This window comes from Artemia franciscana, chromosome 2 (assembly GCF_032884065.1).
Source record: "Artemia franciscana chromosome 2, ASM3288406v1, whole genome shotgun sequence".
Lineage (NCBI taxonomy): Eukaryota > Metazoa > Arthropoda > Branchiopoda > Anostraca > Artemiidae > Artemia > Artemia franciscana.
In genome coordinates, this window is record NC_088864.1 from 62,968,114 (window position 1) to 62,982,564 (window position 14,451).

The 14,451-nt window shown below is 38.1% G+C and overlaps 1 protein-coding gene across 2 annotated transcripts in view; it reads right to left on the minus strand.

Moving 5' to 3' along the window:
* LOC136043913 (solute carrier family 35 member F2-like) overlaps nt 1-14,451 on the minus strand; it is a 53,138-nt gene that overhangs the window by 21,778 nt on the left and 16,909 nt on the right. For both annotated transcript variants that reach the window (XM_065728957.1, XM_065728958.1), the window contains exons 7-8: nt 8,953-9,065; nt 3,422-3,436 (exon numbers count right to left, since the gene is read on the minus strand). In XM_065728957.1, coding sequence (XP_065585029.1) covers nt 3,422-3,436; nt 8,953-9,065 — 128 coding nt within the window. The remainder of the gene's footprint in view (nt 1-3,421; nt 3,437-8,952; nt 9,066-14,451) is intronic.

Consider the following 14,451-nt stretch of genomic DNA (forward strand, 5'->3'; position numbering starts at 1 on the left):
GACAGACCGACAGAATTTGCGATCGCTATATGTCACTTGGTAGATACCATGTGCCATAAAAATGGATGTTTTTTTCCCTTCTTTAAATATCCGTCTTTACCAATGAAACTAGTCCACAAAGTGGTACTTAATTGTCTGTCACCAATAGAAGTAAAAAAAAAGAATGAAATTTATACCAGTTAAAGTATAAAAAATTTATTGTCTAAACAATTATCTTTTAGTAATCTTCAAGAGAAATGAAAGAGTTTTTAACATAACTTTACTCAACCGTCAGACTTTCTCTAGACTATGTAATATAAATGAAATAAATATTGAAATAGATAAGATCAGGCATGTACGCAGGAATTTTTTTTTCGGGGTAGGGGGGGGGGGCCAAAACCTTCGAAACAGCAGATATAAAGTAGCACTTTTTTATTTAGTCACTAAATAAATGCAAAAAGCATGTATATCGGGAAATACAGATTAACTTTAATCTGCAGTATTGTAGCGGATGGGGGGAAGAAGACTGAAGCCTCAAAGGTACATTTTAGGCTCAGGTTATGTTCATAGCGATTTAGAACCAGGGATTAATCTATTATATCCCACTGAAAGGGAAATTTTAGGGTTAACAGTGCAATATGGGTGCTATGGGGGGTAGTTCTTCTATTGCGAAAACGTCGATTTTAATAAAAAATGGTAGTTTCCAAAATTGATCCATTAAAAGCTGTACTTTATCCTGAAAAGGGGGGATAAACGCCCTAATATCAGGGATAATTCTATTTTGCTGTTGAAAGCAAACTCTCTTTACAAAAAAAAAATAACAGTACAATCGCTAATTACTTCAAAGAGGGTAAAACGTCAGACAGAAAATGGGTTAATAATTGGGCAGTGACTTGACCGGATAATTGCATGCTGTAAAATCTCCCCCCCCCCCCAAAAAAAAGGCTTCACACATGTATCTAGATTCTTAATAAATGTCCTACTTTTGCCAGAAATCCCAAGAAACCATGGGGAAATTAAACATTTCACAAAATATTGGGGGGCCCGGGACCAAAGGCCCCCCCCCCTGCGTACCTGCCAGGATTACATATAGAATTATTAAACATCAAGTTATTATTGTTGAAAAAAATCTAAGCAAAATATTATTAACATCATTCAAATTAAAGCACGTTGCTCAATCTTCGCTTAGGAAATCAAACAGGAGTGACCCGGCTCAATAGTACGCGAAACTCTAAAAAATTGAATTTTGATACCAATAGGTACATCATAAGAATTGCATTTTAATGCTGATTTTAAATATATAAGTTTCATCATGATTAGTCTTACCCATCAAAAGTTACGAGCCTGAGAAAATTTGCCTTATTTTAGAAAATAGGGGGAAACACCCCCTAAAAGTCATACAATCTTAACGATAATCACGCCATCAGATTCAGGGTAACAGAAAAACTTATTGAAGGAGTTTCAAGCTCCTATCTACAAAAATGTGGAATTGCGCATTTTTTGCCAGAAGACAGATCACGGATTATTTGTTTGTGTTTATTTGTTGTTTTTTTCCCAGGGATGATCGTATCGACTCAGTGGTCTTAGAATGTCACGAGAGGGCTCATTCTAACGGAAATTAGAAGTTCTAGTGCCCTTTTTAAGTGACCAAAAAATTGGAGGACATCTAGGCCCCCTCCCACGTTCATTTTTTCCCCAAAGTCACCGGATCAAAATTCTGAGACAGCCATTTTATTCACCATAGTCGAATAGCCTAATAACTATGTCTTTTAGCACGCCTTACTCCCCCGCAGTCCCCGTGGGAGGGGCTGCAAATTACAAACTTTGACCTATGTTTACATTTAGTAATGGCTATTGGGAAGTGTACAGACGTTTTCAGGGGGATTTTTTTGGTTTAGGGGGAGAGTGGGGGAGGATATTTCCATGCAGGAACTTCTCATGGGGGAAGAGAATTTCAATGAAGGGGGCGCAGGATTTTCTAGCATTATCTGAAAAAAACAATGAAAAAATAAATATGAAAAGTTTTTTTCTAGTGAAAGTAAGGAGCAGCACTAAAACTTAAAGCGAACAAAAAATATTACGCATATGAGGGGTTCACCTCCTCGTAATACCTCACCCTTTACGCAAAAGTATTTTTAGTAATTTCAACTATTTATTCTATAGCCTTTGTGATTCGGATGTCATTCTTAAGGAATTGGGACAAAATTTAAGCTTTAGTGTAAAGAGTGAGGTAGCGACGAGTGGTGAAACCCCTCATATACGCAATGAAAACATACGAATACAGAAGTTCGTTACGTAAGGTAATTCGTAAGTTACGTATATTTTTCACTAATGAAAAAGTTTGTAAAAAATTAAACGTTCTAGTTGCCTTTTTAAATAATCAAAAATTTGGAGGGCAACTAGGCCTCCTCCCTTGCTCCTTTTTTCTCAAAATCTTCCAATTAAAACTATGAGAAAGCCATTTAGCCAAAAAAAATTAATATACAAATTCCGTTTTCATTATTTATTTGCGGAGAGCCAAGATCAAAATAGGCATTAATTCAAAAACGTCCAGAAATTAAATAAAAAAAAGTTTTTTTTAAATGAAAGTAAGGAGCAACATTAAAACTTAAAACGAACAGAAATTACTCCGTATATGAAAGGCTTTTCCTCCTCAACGCCCCGCTCTTTACGCTAAAGTGTTTTACTGTTTTAAAAAGTAGAGTTAAGAGAAAGAGTCAAACTTTAGCGTAAAGAGCGGGGCGTTGAGGAGGAAAAGCCTCTTTCATATACGGAGTAATTTCTGTTCGTTTTAAGTTTTAATGTTGCTTCTTACTTTCATTTAGAAAAAACTTGTTTTTTTTTTATTTAATTATTAGTAGAATCAGTCACTCAGATCAATCAAGCACTAAAAATCACCGAGCTCTATTTAGTGTGCTTTATTTTTTTTTTCATTATTCTTATACCTTGCATATAATAGTGGGCTTGCTATATAATAGTAGGCAGTAGGCTTGTTGAGCTTGTCTAGGAACAAGGTTAGAGATTACAGCACCTCAAGCAAATTAGTTTGGATTAACTTAGAAGTTTGAAATAACAATTCCGCAGAAAAAGGAAGAAAATAACACTCTCCAAACCAAATTGATTTCGTTTTATAACAAAATAGAAAGATAAAGAAGGGAGCTTATAAAGAAGAAAAGAAAGATAGCGGCATTTTTGACCACCGAAACTATCACCGTCAGAAAAAAAACACGAAGCCTTCTGATTGGTTAGCTAAAATACAAAATGATTCACAAATCAAACGGTTGAATAAGTACCCACTAGAGTAATTTAAGAACGAGTTTCATTTTAAACACCGTCTTATATAGTATAAGACGATAATTTTCTTTTTTACAACATTCTTCACAAAATAATGTTTTCTATTATTGCTTATATTATATAGAGCAAACAAAAATTTTAACATTACCTTGTATCATCACTTCTGCAGCATGCAAAAACAGGACTGAGTAAGCAGAATTACAAAAACTAGAAAATAAAGCGAAAAGAAAAATATAAGGACCAGAAAATTATTCACAAATTAAAGAAAAAGACAATCGAACATAGATTAAAACATACAACAGCTTGGGGCTATATTAGACGCACAATTAGGGCTACACTTTGAGTACACGTGGGACTAGAATCTAATCATGGTGAAGTATAGTTGTAGATTGAAAGACACTACATTTACCATAGCACCCATAGAATTTAGAAACATCTTTTGAAGAAAAGTTTCAAGTAAAAAAAAAAAGAAAAGAAAAATGGTCATGGCATCATGATTGCAGTGTTAAAACCTAGCAATGAACGAACTCTAGCTTGTAGTACCCAAAAATTGAAAAACATAATTGAATATTAGAATATAGAGTTGTGTACAGCGTATATGTAGAATATAGAAGTAGAGTTGTAGAGGTAGAATATAAGAGTAGAAGTAGTAGAGGTAGTAGAGTAAGTGGAAGCAGAATATAGAGTTGTGTACATAGCTTAATAATTGAAAATCTTCTATTGTCAACATAAAAAGAAAATTAAACAATGATGATGGGTTGCCTTTATTCTTTTTCAGAATGTTTGAACATTAGTCTTTAAAGTCCTTCAGCGTATATATTGTTCCAGTTAGGATAGTCAGATGGAACTAATCTTAACTTTCTATGTTACAGTTGTTGAACATCATAGTAGGCAGTAGGCTTGTTGAAACTGTACACATGTTGAAAAGACGGGCAATTGGGGCTACGTTAGACGCACAATAAAAATGAACATAAGATACGTTTTGACAAATTGAAGAACAATGGTGACTTTATGAGTGTTATTCAAGAAATACCAACTTATTTGGGTCTAAATGATTCCTTTCCCCTAATGCATCTAGCCCTGGCAGCAAGAGGCTGATGCTATTTCGCAGTTGCACGCTGTCAGTTTTTAAATTTGTGTTGCAACGAAAAAATTGTGTCCAACAAGAAAATTAATTTTCAAAACTAGGAAGGTATGCTTTTGGCTAATGGTTTCGGACGCGGTTACATAACAACTGTAAACCAATAGAAAATAGCACAAAAAAAGTAAAGAAAGACCTTTCAAAATGAGAATTAGTGAAAGTGTAGTTCCAAAGTTCAATTTTTTGTCTTTGTGGTAACGCTCAACCACAGAGGATCCTTTGCAGCTTTTTTTGGCATCGAGGCATACAGACGAAATGAAGGTCCTTTTACTTCTCAGGGTGATCTGAGTTGCACGAAGGGGGTAAAATCAACTATGACTTGATGCCCACTTAAGTGGACTATCAATCTTGGCTTTTTCTACAATTAGCCATGACTTGACCTGCCCACAACTATTTCAGAAGAAGGAAGGTATGATTTTAGCTAATGGTTTCGGACGCGGTTACATAACAACTGTTAACCAATAGAAAATAGCACAAAAAAGTAAAGAAAGGCCTTTCAAAATGAGAATTAGAGAAAGTGTAGTTCCACAAGTTCAATTTTTTGTCTTTGTGATATTGCTTAACCACACAGGGTTCTTTGCAGCTTTTTTTGTCATCGAGGCATACAGACAAAATGAAGGTCCTTTTACTTCTAAGGGGTGATCTGCAGAACAACTATTGTGGCTATATTGTGGCTAATAGTAAGGCAACTATTGTGGTACAAATGAAGGTCCTTTTACTTCTAAGGGGTGATCTGCAGAACAACTATTGTGGCTATGTTGTGGCTAATAGTGAGGCAACTATTGTGGCTAATAGTGAGGCAACTATTGTGGCACAAAATGAAGGTCCTTTTACTTCTAAGGGGTGATCCGCAGAACAACTATTGTGGCTAATAGTGAGGCAACTATTGTGGCACAAAATGAAGGTCCTTTTACTTCTAAGGGGTGATCTGCAGAACAACTATTGTGGCTGACATCAATCAAAGGAATAAATATCGTCTTATTTTTATTGTGCCAAAAAATATGTTTGAAAATTACTGAATATGTTTAATGGAAGATATTACTTGAAGATCTTGGAATTATCTGTAAAGACAGAAATTCAAACAGAATGCACGGAACATTTTCATCAGATTGATGGCCATGTCGGAGGATAGAAGAGGGATATAGCCCCGAGCCAAAAAGAAAACATTTAAAAGAAGATAAGCAAGAATCTCAAAATAAGGAAAGTGTGTGGCACAATAGTTTAATTTTTTAATGTACACCTTTTTTTTCCACAATTAGATCTTTCTAGAAATACGTTTTATTTTAAACGACTTTCATATAGAATTAAATTCTGTTGAAAGAAAAAAAATGTATATGAGAAGAGAAAGGGGAAGACTGGGAGAAGAAGAGAAAGAGAGAGAGAAAGAAAGCAGGAGGAAGAAATAGAGGTGGAGCAAAAAGATGAGGAGGGGAGGGGGAGAAACAGAAAATGAGGGGAGAAGGAGAGATAAAAAGACACATTGATTATTGTGTGTAAATATTTCTTCGGATGATTTGAGTTTTTCTGAACTAAGTTGTATTTTCTTTACATAATCTTTACGAGCAGGAAAAATATGACACAGGTCACTTTAGCAAATATTTAGCTCACTATACTATAAGGTAAAAAAAACGACCATAATTAAAACTAGAAAACTAAATAATTGTTAAACTTATCACATTCCCTGGACTTGACTCACTTAAAGATAGGAGAGGGGCCTCGGTTAGTGATGAGTAAAGAGTTAGATAGAGTTGGACAGAACATTTTGAGAATGCGCTAAACCATGGCAAAGTTTAAGGAAATGATACAGAAAGAATGTAAAAGTTCTGACGCTCTGGAAGAGCAGAAAGAATTATTTTACGAGGAAGGATTGAGACGGTGCTAAAAGAATTGAAAAATAATAGAGAGAGAGGGAAAGATGGGTTTATTCATATAAATAACAAAGTGGAGTAGTAACAATACTACTCCAGGGGCTGATAGTGCGATAAATGGGATTTTTAAATATGGCGGTTGTGAAGTTAGAGATAAATTACTGAGAATTACGAATCTTATTTTTGAAAAAAGGGAAGCTAGTGATTTTCCAAAAGCTTTAACTAAACCCCTCTACGAGAAAGGCGATAAGAGTGAGTGTGGTAATTATAGGCATTAGATTGGTTTCTTTAGGGAGCAAATAACTTAGTATGATGATATTTTTTTACTCTTAGAGACATTGTGGATAAATTTTTAAGAGAAAAACAGTGTGGTTTTAGAAAATGGAGAGGATGCGCCGAATAAATTGTCTTTCTCAGATTAATAATTAGAAAGTGCCTGAGTCACCCGACCCCTTTAGCCCTCAGTTTTATAGATTATGAACAAGTAGATTCAGCCGATAGAAGAGCTACAGCGAAGGTCCTATCCTTGTATGGTATACTATAGAAATACATTAAAGTGATTAGTGCCATGTGTGTGGATAACATTCCTTTTGTTAAGGTAGGAAACAAGGCTAGTATCTGGTTTCATCGAGATACTAAGGTTTCATCCAATCAGAAGTTAAGTAGGGCTTCTCTATATCCACATTTATATGGATTTTTTCGATGGACTTTGTCCTCATGAACACAGAAAAGACTAGGGGAGAGCACGAAATCAAGTGGGAAAGTAAAACTCTCCGAGACTTACATTATGCGTGTCCTGCATGAAAATGTTAGCAAAACGAATGATTTTGGAGGTTTTGAAATTTTAGGTTGCATGAACAGATTTGAAAATTAAAACTAAGAAGACGAAGTCACTTATACTGGAATAAATGAATGTGAAGAGGGGATGTTGGTTAAGGAGAAGATCAATCAAGTGGATAACTTCACTTACCTAGGTAATATTATCAGCAAAGATGATGCATACAGTGAAGATGTTAATAGTAGAATAGCTCATATCCAGGTGTTTGTTTGTAATTGAGTAAAGTTTCAAAGAATAGACTGAAAACCAAGACTAGAATGTAGGAAGCTACAGTGATGACAGCAGTTAAGTATGGTTCTGAAAAGTGGACGCTTCGAAAGACAGAGGAATTTTCTATAGGTTCTTCTGGGTACCCCTCTTAATGACCGTGTTTCAAACGGTAAGTTGTACAAGAGAGGATGAGATGAGTAGGAAACGTTCTGAAGACGAAGGACGATATATTGCCAACGATCGTCCTTTTTGGACAAACAACGAAAAACAGGTCGTCCCCAAATGGGTTGAGAAATGGTCATCAGAAATGATTTAAAGGAGACCGGAACTTCTTGGGAAGGTGTAAAAACGAAAGCTTTGAATAGATCGGGAGGGAAGGAGAGCATACGCAGATGTGCTGGCCTCAGGTGGTTTAGTGCTGAAGTGACTTGTTAGTAGAAGTAGTTATTAGATTAACGACTGAAAACAAAACTTAGACTGAGATGAGTAGGAAACGTTCTGCAGACGAAGGACGATATATTGCCAACGATCGTCCTTTTTGGACAAACATATAGGGACCAACGAAAAACAGGTCGTCCCCAAATGGGTTGAAAAATGGTCCTTAGAAATGATTTAAAGGAGACCGGAACTTCTTGGGAGGGTGTAAAAAGGAAAGCTTTGAATAGATCGGGAGGGAAGGAGAGCATACGCAGATGTGCTGGCCTCAGGTGGTTTAGTGCTGAAGTGACTTGTTAGTAGAAGCAGTTATTAGATTAACGACTGAAAACAAAACTTAGACTGCAAAAGTGCAAATTCAACATTACTTGTGGGTTGATTACTTGTGGAAGTCATTTAGAAAAAACAAATTTATTTTTGTCGCAAAAGAAATGATGCCGACTAAACAGTAATATTTTCTTATATTTTAATAAACGTAATATTTCTCTTTTAAATGATTAGTGGGTTATTTTCACTAGTCTGTAAATTTGTGGAAATTTGGTGAAAATAAACCTCTAGTTTGTGGCATTTTAGTCATAAAGAACTCTGAAATTTAACAAGAGTTTGATAAATTACGTGACAAATGAAAAATATTCATTATTGAGGAATAATCTAGGAGTAAGAGTAAAATCAAAATAAGATTACATTATAAAAAAAATGGTAAAACTTATTTCGTTTTAGTTAGAAATGGAAAGGCAGTGATATCTCAAAATCATATTAAATAGTAGAAGTAAAAAAATTTATACATATCTTCCAACAATTTTTCAGGGGGGGGGGGGGGGGTTCTGGAAAGCATCAATTTTTTTTCAAAATGACAAAAATATACATGACTTTTGCAATTCGGGTTTTTTTTAAGGAAGTAGGGAGTGTCTGTATCCCTTTTAGCACTTCCCTGTGGATATCCTTGAATATAAAGGTTGAATATCCTAGAGTCATTGACCACTCATAAAAGCAAAAATCGGCGCTTCAGTTGCTGGTTCGTTTTTAGAGGAACAGGTAGTAAGTCTGTCGTCAAACCTTGTTTTTGCTGAAATCGAACCCCGTGCCCCGTTCTACCAAGCTGATCATCAACCCACCGTAGTACCACAGCATTGTACCCTTGGACAGAGGCTATTCTAAAACATGATGAATATGAATACACATATTACCTGCAAGTTCCTCTTAAAGGATGGCCGTCATTGTGCCTCGACGTCTTTTTTGAGCAGAATATAATGGTTCCGGATATAAAGAAAACAAAAGACATTGCATACAGGGCATGATACTGAAAAAATATTGATCAAAATGAATTAAAGAATTGAACTTAAGGAAATATAATGCAAAACTACCATTTATAGACAGGATCCTGGCTTCAAAATTGTTATTTCACTAAATTTTAACGGTACAGATGTTGCAGGAATAACAAAAAATACATAAGCCGTTCATACATCTGGGTCTTGGAATTGGTGACCAGTAAGTAGCCACATCCCGCTAGATAGGAGGACTCACCACCTCCGTTAAAACTGACCGTGCCGTATAGGGCGGCTCGAACCTCATTGGGTGGATGGAGCCCACCCCAGTGGTTAGTAAACCTCAGGCCTGTGGTCGGTTGGGCTAGCGACCCTCTACCTGGAAACAATTACGCAAAGTGATAAATCAGCCTCGGATACGGACTCTATTTTAAGATCACGACCACCGCACGTCAACGGACGTGCTGACGATGTGAGAAAGACCTACGGATTTAACCTTATTGACCAAAGGGGACTAGAATAGCCACCTGGGATGTTTTAACCCTGAACACGGCAGCAGCAAAAGACCTTTTATCAAGAGAACTACACAAGAATAAGATAGCTATTGCAGGGCTGACCGAGACCCGTCTGATCAACATTGGTGAAGAACGAACAGGCGATAACCACTCAATTGTTCTGGTCTGCACAAGAAGAAACGGTGTCGGCCTTGTGCTAAACAGCCTAGCAGGAAAGTACCTGTTGTTCCACGTAGCTATTTCAGACAGACTTATGAAAGCACGTTCCCAGCACAAACATGGCAAACAGACAGTACTAGTGTGTCATGCTCCGACGAACAATTCCGATGATGACGCCAAAACAGAATTTTATGCCAAGCTCTCCAGAACACTCGCAAGCGTATCCCCCTACAACATTTGTGTTTCGCTTGGGGACTTCAATGCCACAGTAATAGACGACACAGGCATATGGAGAGGCACCATAGGACGCGTTAAGCCCGATCCCCTTGAAGACAATGGACTGCGCCTACTTGAGCTTTGCAGATCTCATGACCTTGTTGTTGCAAACACGTACTTCCAGCACAAAACCATTCACCAATATACATTGTACAGCAACGATGATAGCACGAAAAAAATGATCGACCTTGTTATCATCTCGAAGCGCTAGAGGTCGTCGCTGAAGAATTGCAAAATGTATGGATCAGTCGAACTTGGAAATGCTGACCACAAACTTTTCTGCACTGAAGTTCAGCTTCGCCTGAAAGCCCAGTGGTCAGAAACGAGGCCAAGACTTATTGATGTCTTGAAACTGAAGGAGTTAGACGCCAGGCGAAAGTACGCCGTCCAGGTACCGAACCGATTCGAGCTACTTCACACTCTCACGAACAGCAAAGATGCCTGGAAGTACTTCAAGACTCAAACGCATGAAGCCGCGCAACTAGTCCTAGGAAAAAGGAGGCGCTCCAAGAAAGCTTGGATTTCAAAAGACATGATCATGTCGTTCACATGTCATAGAACTCAGGCGGAAGGATGGACTCCATGGTGACATGGTGTCCTACAGGAAGCTAAATGGCATCCGCAACAAGCTCATACACCGTGACCAAGAGAAGTTCGTCAAAAAAAAGCTGACGAAATCAAGAAAGTGACAAGGAAGAAAGACATAGGCAGTCTGTTCAAGCATCTTCGAGATCTCACTGACAGCAAGGCTCCTACAGTTGGACCCGTCGTTTCAAGAGACGGGACTCTTTTTTCGGATGCAAGCTCGTGTTTCGATCGCTGGAAGAAACATTTCTCCTCACACCTAAATAGAACTACTCCCCCTGTAGTAGCCGATGAAATACTCCGTCAGTCTCCCAGCCCAGCCATTGAAGTCGGCGATCTTCCCACTGATCCATTTAACACTTCAGAAATAAGAAGCGTGGTAAATAGGCTGAAGAACAATAAGGCTTCTGAAGTTCAGAGCTGCTGAAATATGCGGGCCCAGCCATACTCTTTCTTCTGCAGACTCTCTTTTCTGTTGTTTGGGAAACGGAGGTCATTCCGGAAGACTGGCGAAGAGGAATCATCATCCCCTTATGGAAGAGGAAAGGCAGGCGAAGTGACTGTGCAAATTACCGGGGAATAACCCTTCTCTCAGTACCTGGCGAACTCTTCTCAATGGTGCTTCTGGATCGTTGCCGAAACATTATCCACCGAATCCGAAGACCAGAACTAGCCGGTTTTATGTCAGAGCGATCGACTGTAGATAAAATATTCACAGTCTGTCAAGTAGTCGAGAAAACCAGTTTCGACAGAAAACATTCATCACCTTTGTTGACTTCCGAGCTGCTTTCGATTCAGTCAACCTGGATGCCCCGTGGATCATCTTGAAGTTCATCGGCCTGCCAGATAAATACCGTAGACTCCTTGAGGCACTCCTTCACGAACAAGAAAGCTGTGACGAAGTAAACAGCCGACGAAGCCCGTGCTTCCAAATTTATACAGGGGTTCAGCAAGGTTGTGCCGTTGCACTCAAAATGTTCAACGTCATCATCATGGCGAAGACGACCTCAAGGCTTGGATTTGGACTTAAATTTAGCGATCGTATCCTCTCGGACACTGACTTTGCCGACGACCTGGCGCTCATGGCGGAATCCATGGATCAACTGGTGGAAGCACTTCACATCCTACAAGAAGAAGCTATGAAAGTAGGACTACAGGTCAACTGGGACAAAAACAAAATTATGGTCGCTGATCCATCCTCTGGCATCGCCAACCCTCATGTGGCTTGGACCAAAAACAACTGTCGACTTGGTCCAGCAGTTCACGTACTTGGGCTCTGTCATTGCTGCCGACGGCTCCCTTCTCCCTGAACTACAAGCTTGAATAGCAAAGGCATCTGCTGCCATGGGGAGATTAATTCGTCACCTATGGCGGAAACCAAGTATAAGTCGAAGCACGAAGCTGCGAATCTTGAACGCCCTGGTTAGGTCTGTAATTCCTTATGGAACAGAAACCTGGCCGGCCACAATCACAGCTCTCAAGACCGTAGACGCATTCCAGACGAAAAGCCTAAGGAGGATACAAGGCCTGAGATGGCTCGACTTCGCCAGCAACAAGAAGTTACTACAGACAACGCAGCAGACTCTATTTTCCACCCAGATTGCGGAGCACACTCTGCAAAATCGTGCTGGACTTTAACCCCGCAGAAGCCGGCTGGAAACAACCCCACGGAAGACCGAAACACCGATGATCCGACAGTCTTTTAAAATACTTGAAGCTGGCAAACATCAATGTCCACAACACACCAGCGATAGCTGCTGATCATACCAGCTGAAGGAACCTGACATCACTCTCTGCGCTGTGCCACGCACGGCAGGAGACATAAGTCAAGTCAAGTTCAGACGCCAAATCCTTTAAGTTCGACCAAAAACGTAGTTAACTCTCTTGCTTATTTTTCAACCAAAAATTTTTTTATACCCTTGATCACATTTTAGTGTGAACGTAGCCAGATCAGGTACTATTTATAGTATATTTAGTAATATTGTTCGAATAAAGACACTTTTACAAATAAATAAGTCAAATTAGTAGGAGAGCTCTTCTCTTTTCAACAATTTCCAGAAATAAACATGATAACTAAAAAAAAATAGAAAAAAAAATTACTCATCACAACAAAAGACGTCCGCTGAGTCAGTAAGAGCCTGATACTAACACAGTGGTGCGAGACTATGTATGTTTCATGGATACTTTTTTGCCTCAAGGATGACCACCGCTTGGGCACCTTATGACAGAAAGATTTCAACCCTATTTATTAGGGTTCTCAGACACATCTTTCAATAATTTTGGAACTGAGATTGTCTAAACCATTGTGTGGTTCCTTGCAGATAAAAACAAAATACTTGAAAACACGTAAATAGTAATGAAAAGAAAAAATTTAATGAGTCTATAGTAACAACTATATATTAATTAGTCTTAGATGCCAGTTGACAGACCGCCAGAAAGACAATAATTTGTACGAAAACATGAGTCAATTCCTCTTTCTGAAATTATAAGGAAAAAATAAGAAATACGAGCTACATGAAATACGCATAAAAATACAGATAAAAAATGTAAAAACAAGAGTTATATGAAAAAAAGGTTGAGATGGCTCGGACACGTTTACGTATTAAGGATGATATATTGGCAAAGATTGTGCTTTTCAGCCAGAGTTGGGTCAAACTTCACGTTCGGTAAATCACAAAAATAGCGTATACAATGAGTATGAAAGGAACTTAATAGCAGGGGTAGAAGATTGTCTGGAGAAGCATATATTCAGCGCAAAAAAAAGCCAAATGTCATTAATCACAGAAAAAATAATGTACCCCGAATATAAAGTAAAACAGCTAAAGAAAACATCAATAAAAGATGTATCCAAACTGAGAAAAAAAAGTTGGGCCAAAAATATTCCTGAGAAAAAATGAAATTCAGTACAAAATAAAAATATTACAAAACTTACAAAATTTAAAATATCCATTTTATTCACCATAATTGAAATATCCGGAAATTAGACCCGGAATTACAAGGTGATAAAAACCCCTTCCCTCCCCACAGGTTGTAAGTTATGCTCTGGGGGCATATAAGGTTTGTATAGAAAGCGTTATCGTAGAAACTTTGAAAGGGGCTCATTCAATTGGAAATCAAGAGGGCTAGTGCCCTTTTTAATAGTCAAAAGTGAACGGAGGGCCAATGCCCTCTCCACCCCCCGCCTATCAGTTCCTCAAAACACTCCCGATCAGAATTTTGATATAGCCATTTTATTCAACATAGTTGAAAAGTACCAAAATTATGTCTTTGAGGATGGCAACCCCCTCCCCACAGCCCTCAGGGCAAAGGTTGTAAGTTATGCCCTGGGGGCATAAAGTTTTAGAAAGCGCTGTCGTAAAAACTTCACAAAGGGCTCATTTAATTGTAAATTGAGAGGACTATTGCCCTTTTTAATATTCAAAATGATAGGACGGCAAACACCCCATCGTTTCCCCAAACACTTCCGATCAAAATTTTTAGATAGCCATTTTGTTCAACGTAGTTGAAAGGTCGGGAAACTATGTCTTTGATGATGCGTTTGGGGATGCCCCCCCCCCCCTTCGAGATTTCAGGGCAGAGGCTGCAAGTTATGAAATTTGTTCATGCATGTTTGACTTCTACTTTCCCAAAATACAAAGGGCATAAAGATACGTCTTTCGGGGAGTGTCGAACTAAATCAAAACAGGCTAAGTGAATATGGGTTGTCAAAGGGTGTAACTCAGGAATGACTGAGTATGTTAATTTGGAATTTTTAGGAAATGATAAAGGAGATGATCATTTGACCAGTACTTTTGAGCTTGATAGATTATTTAATTCTATTTTTGCTCATTTTTGGTTTAATGGAGTTCTTTACTTTTCTTTGAAAAACTTATTTTGTGAAAAAGAT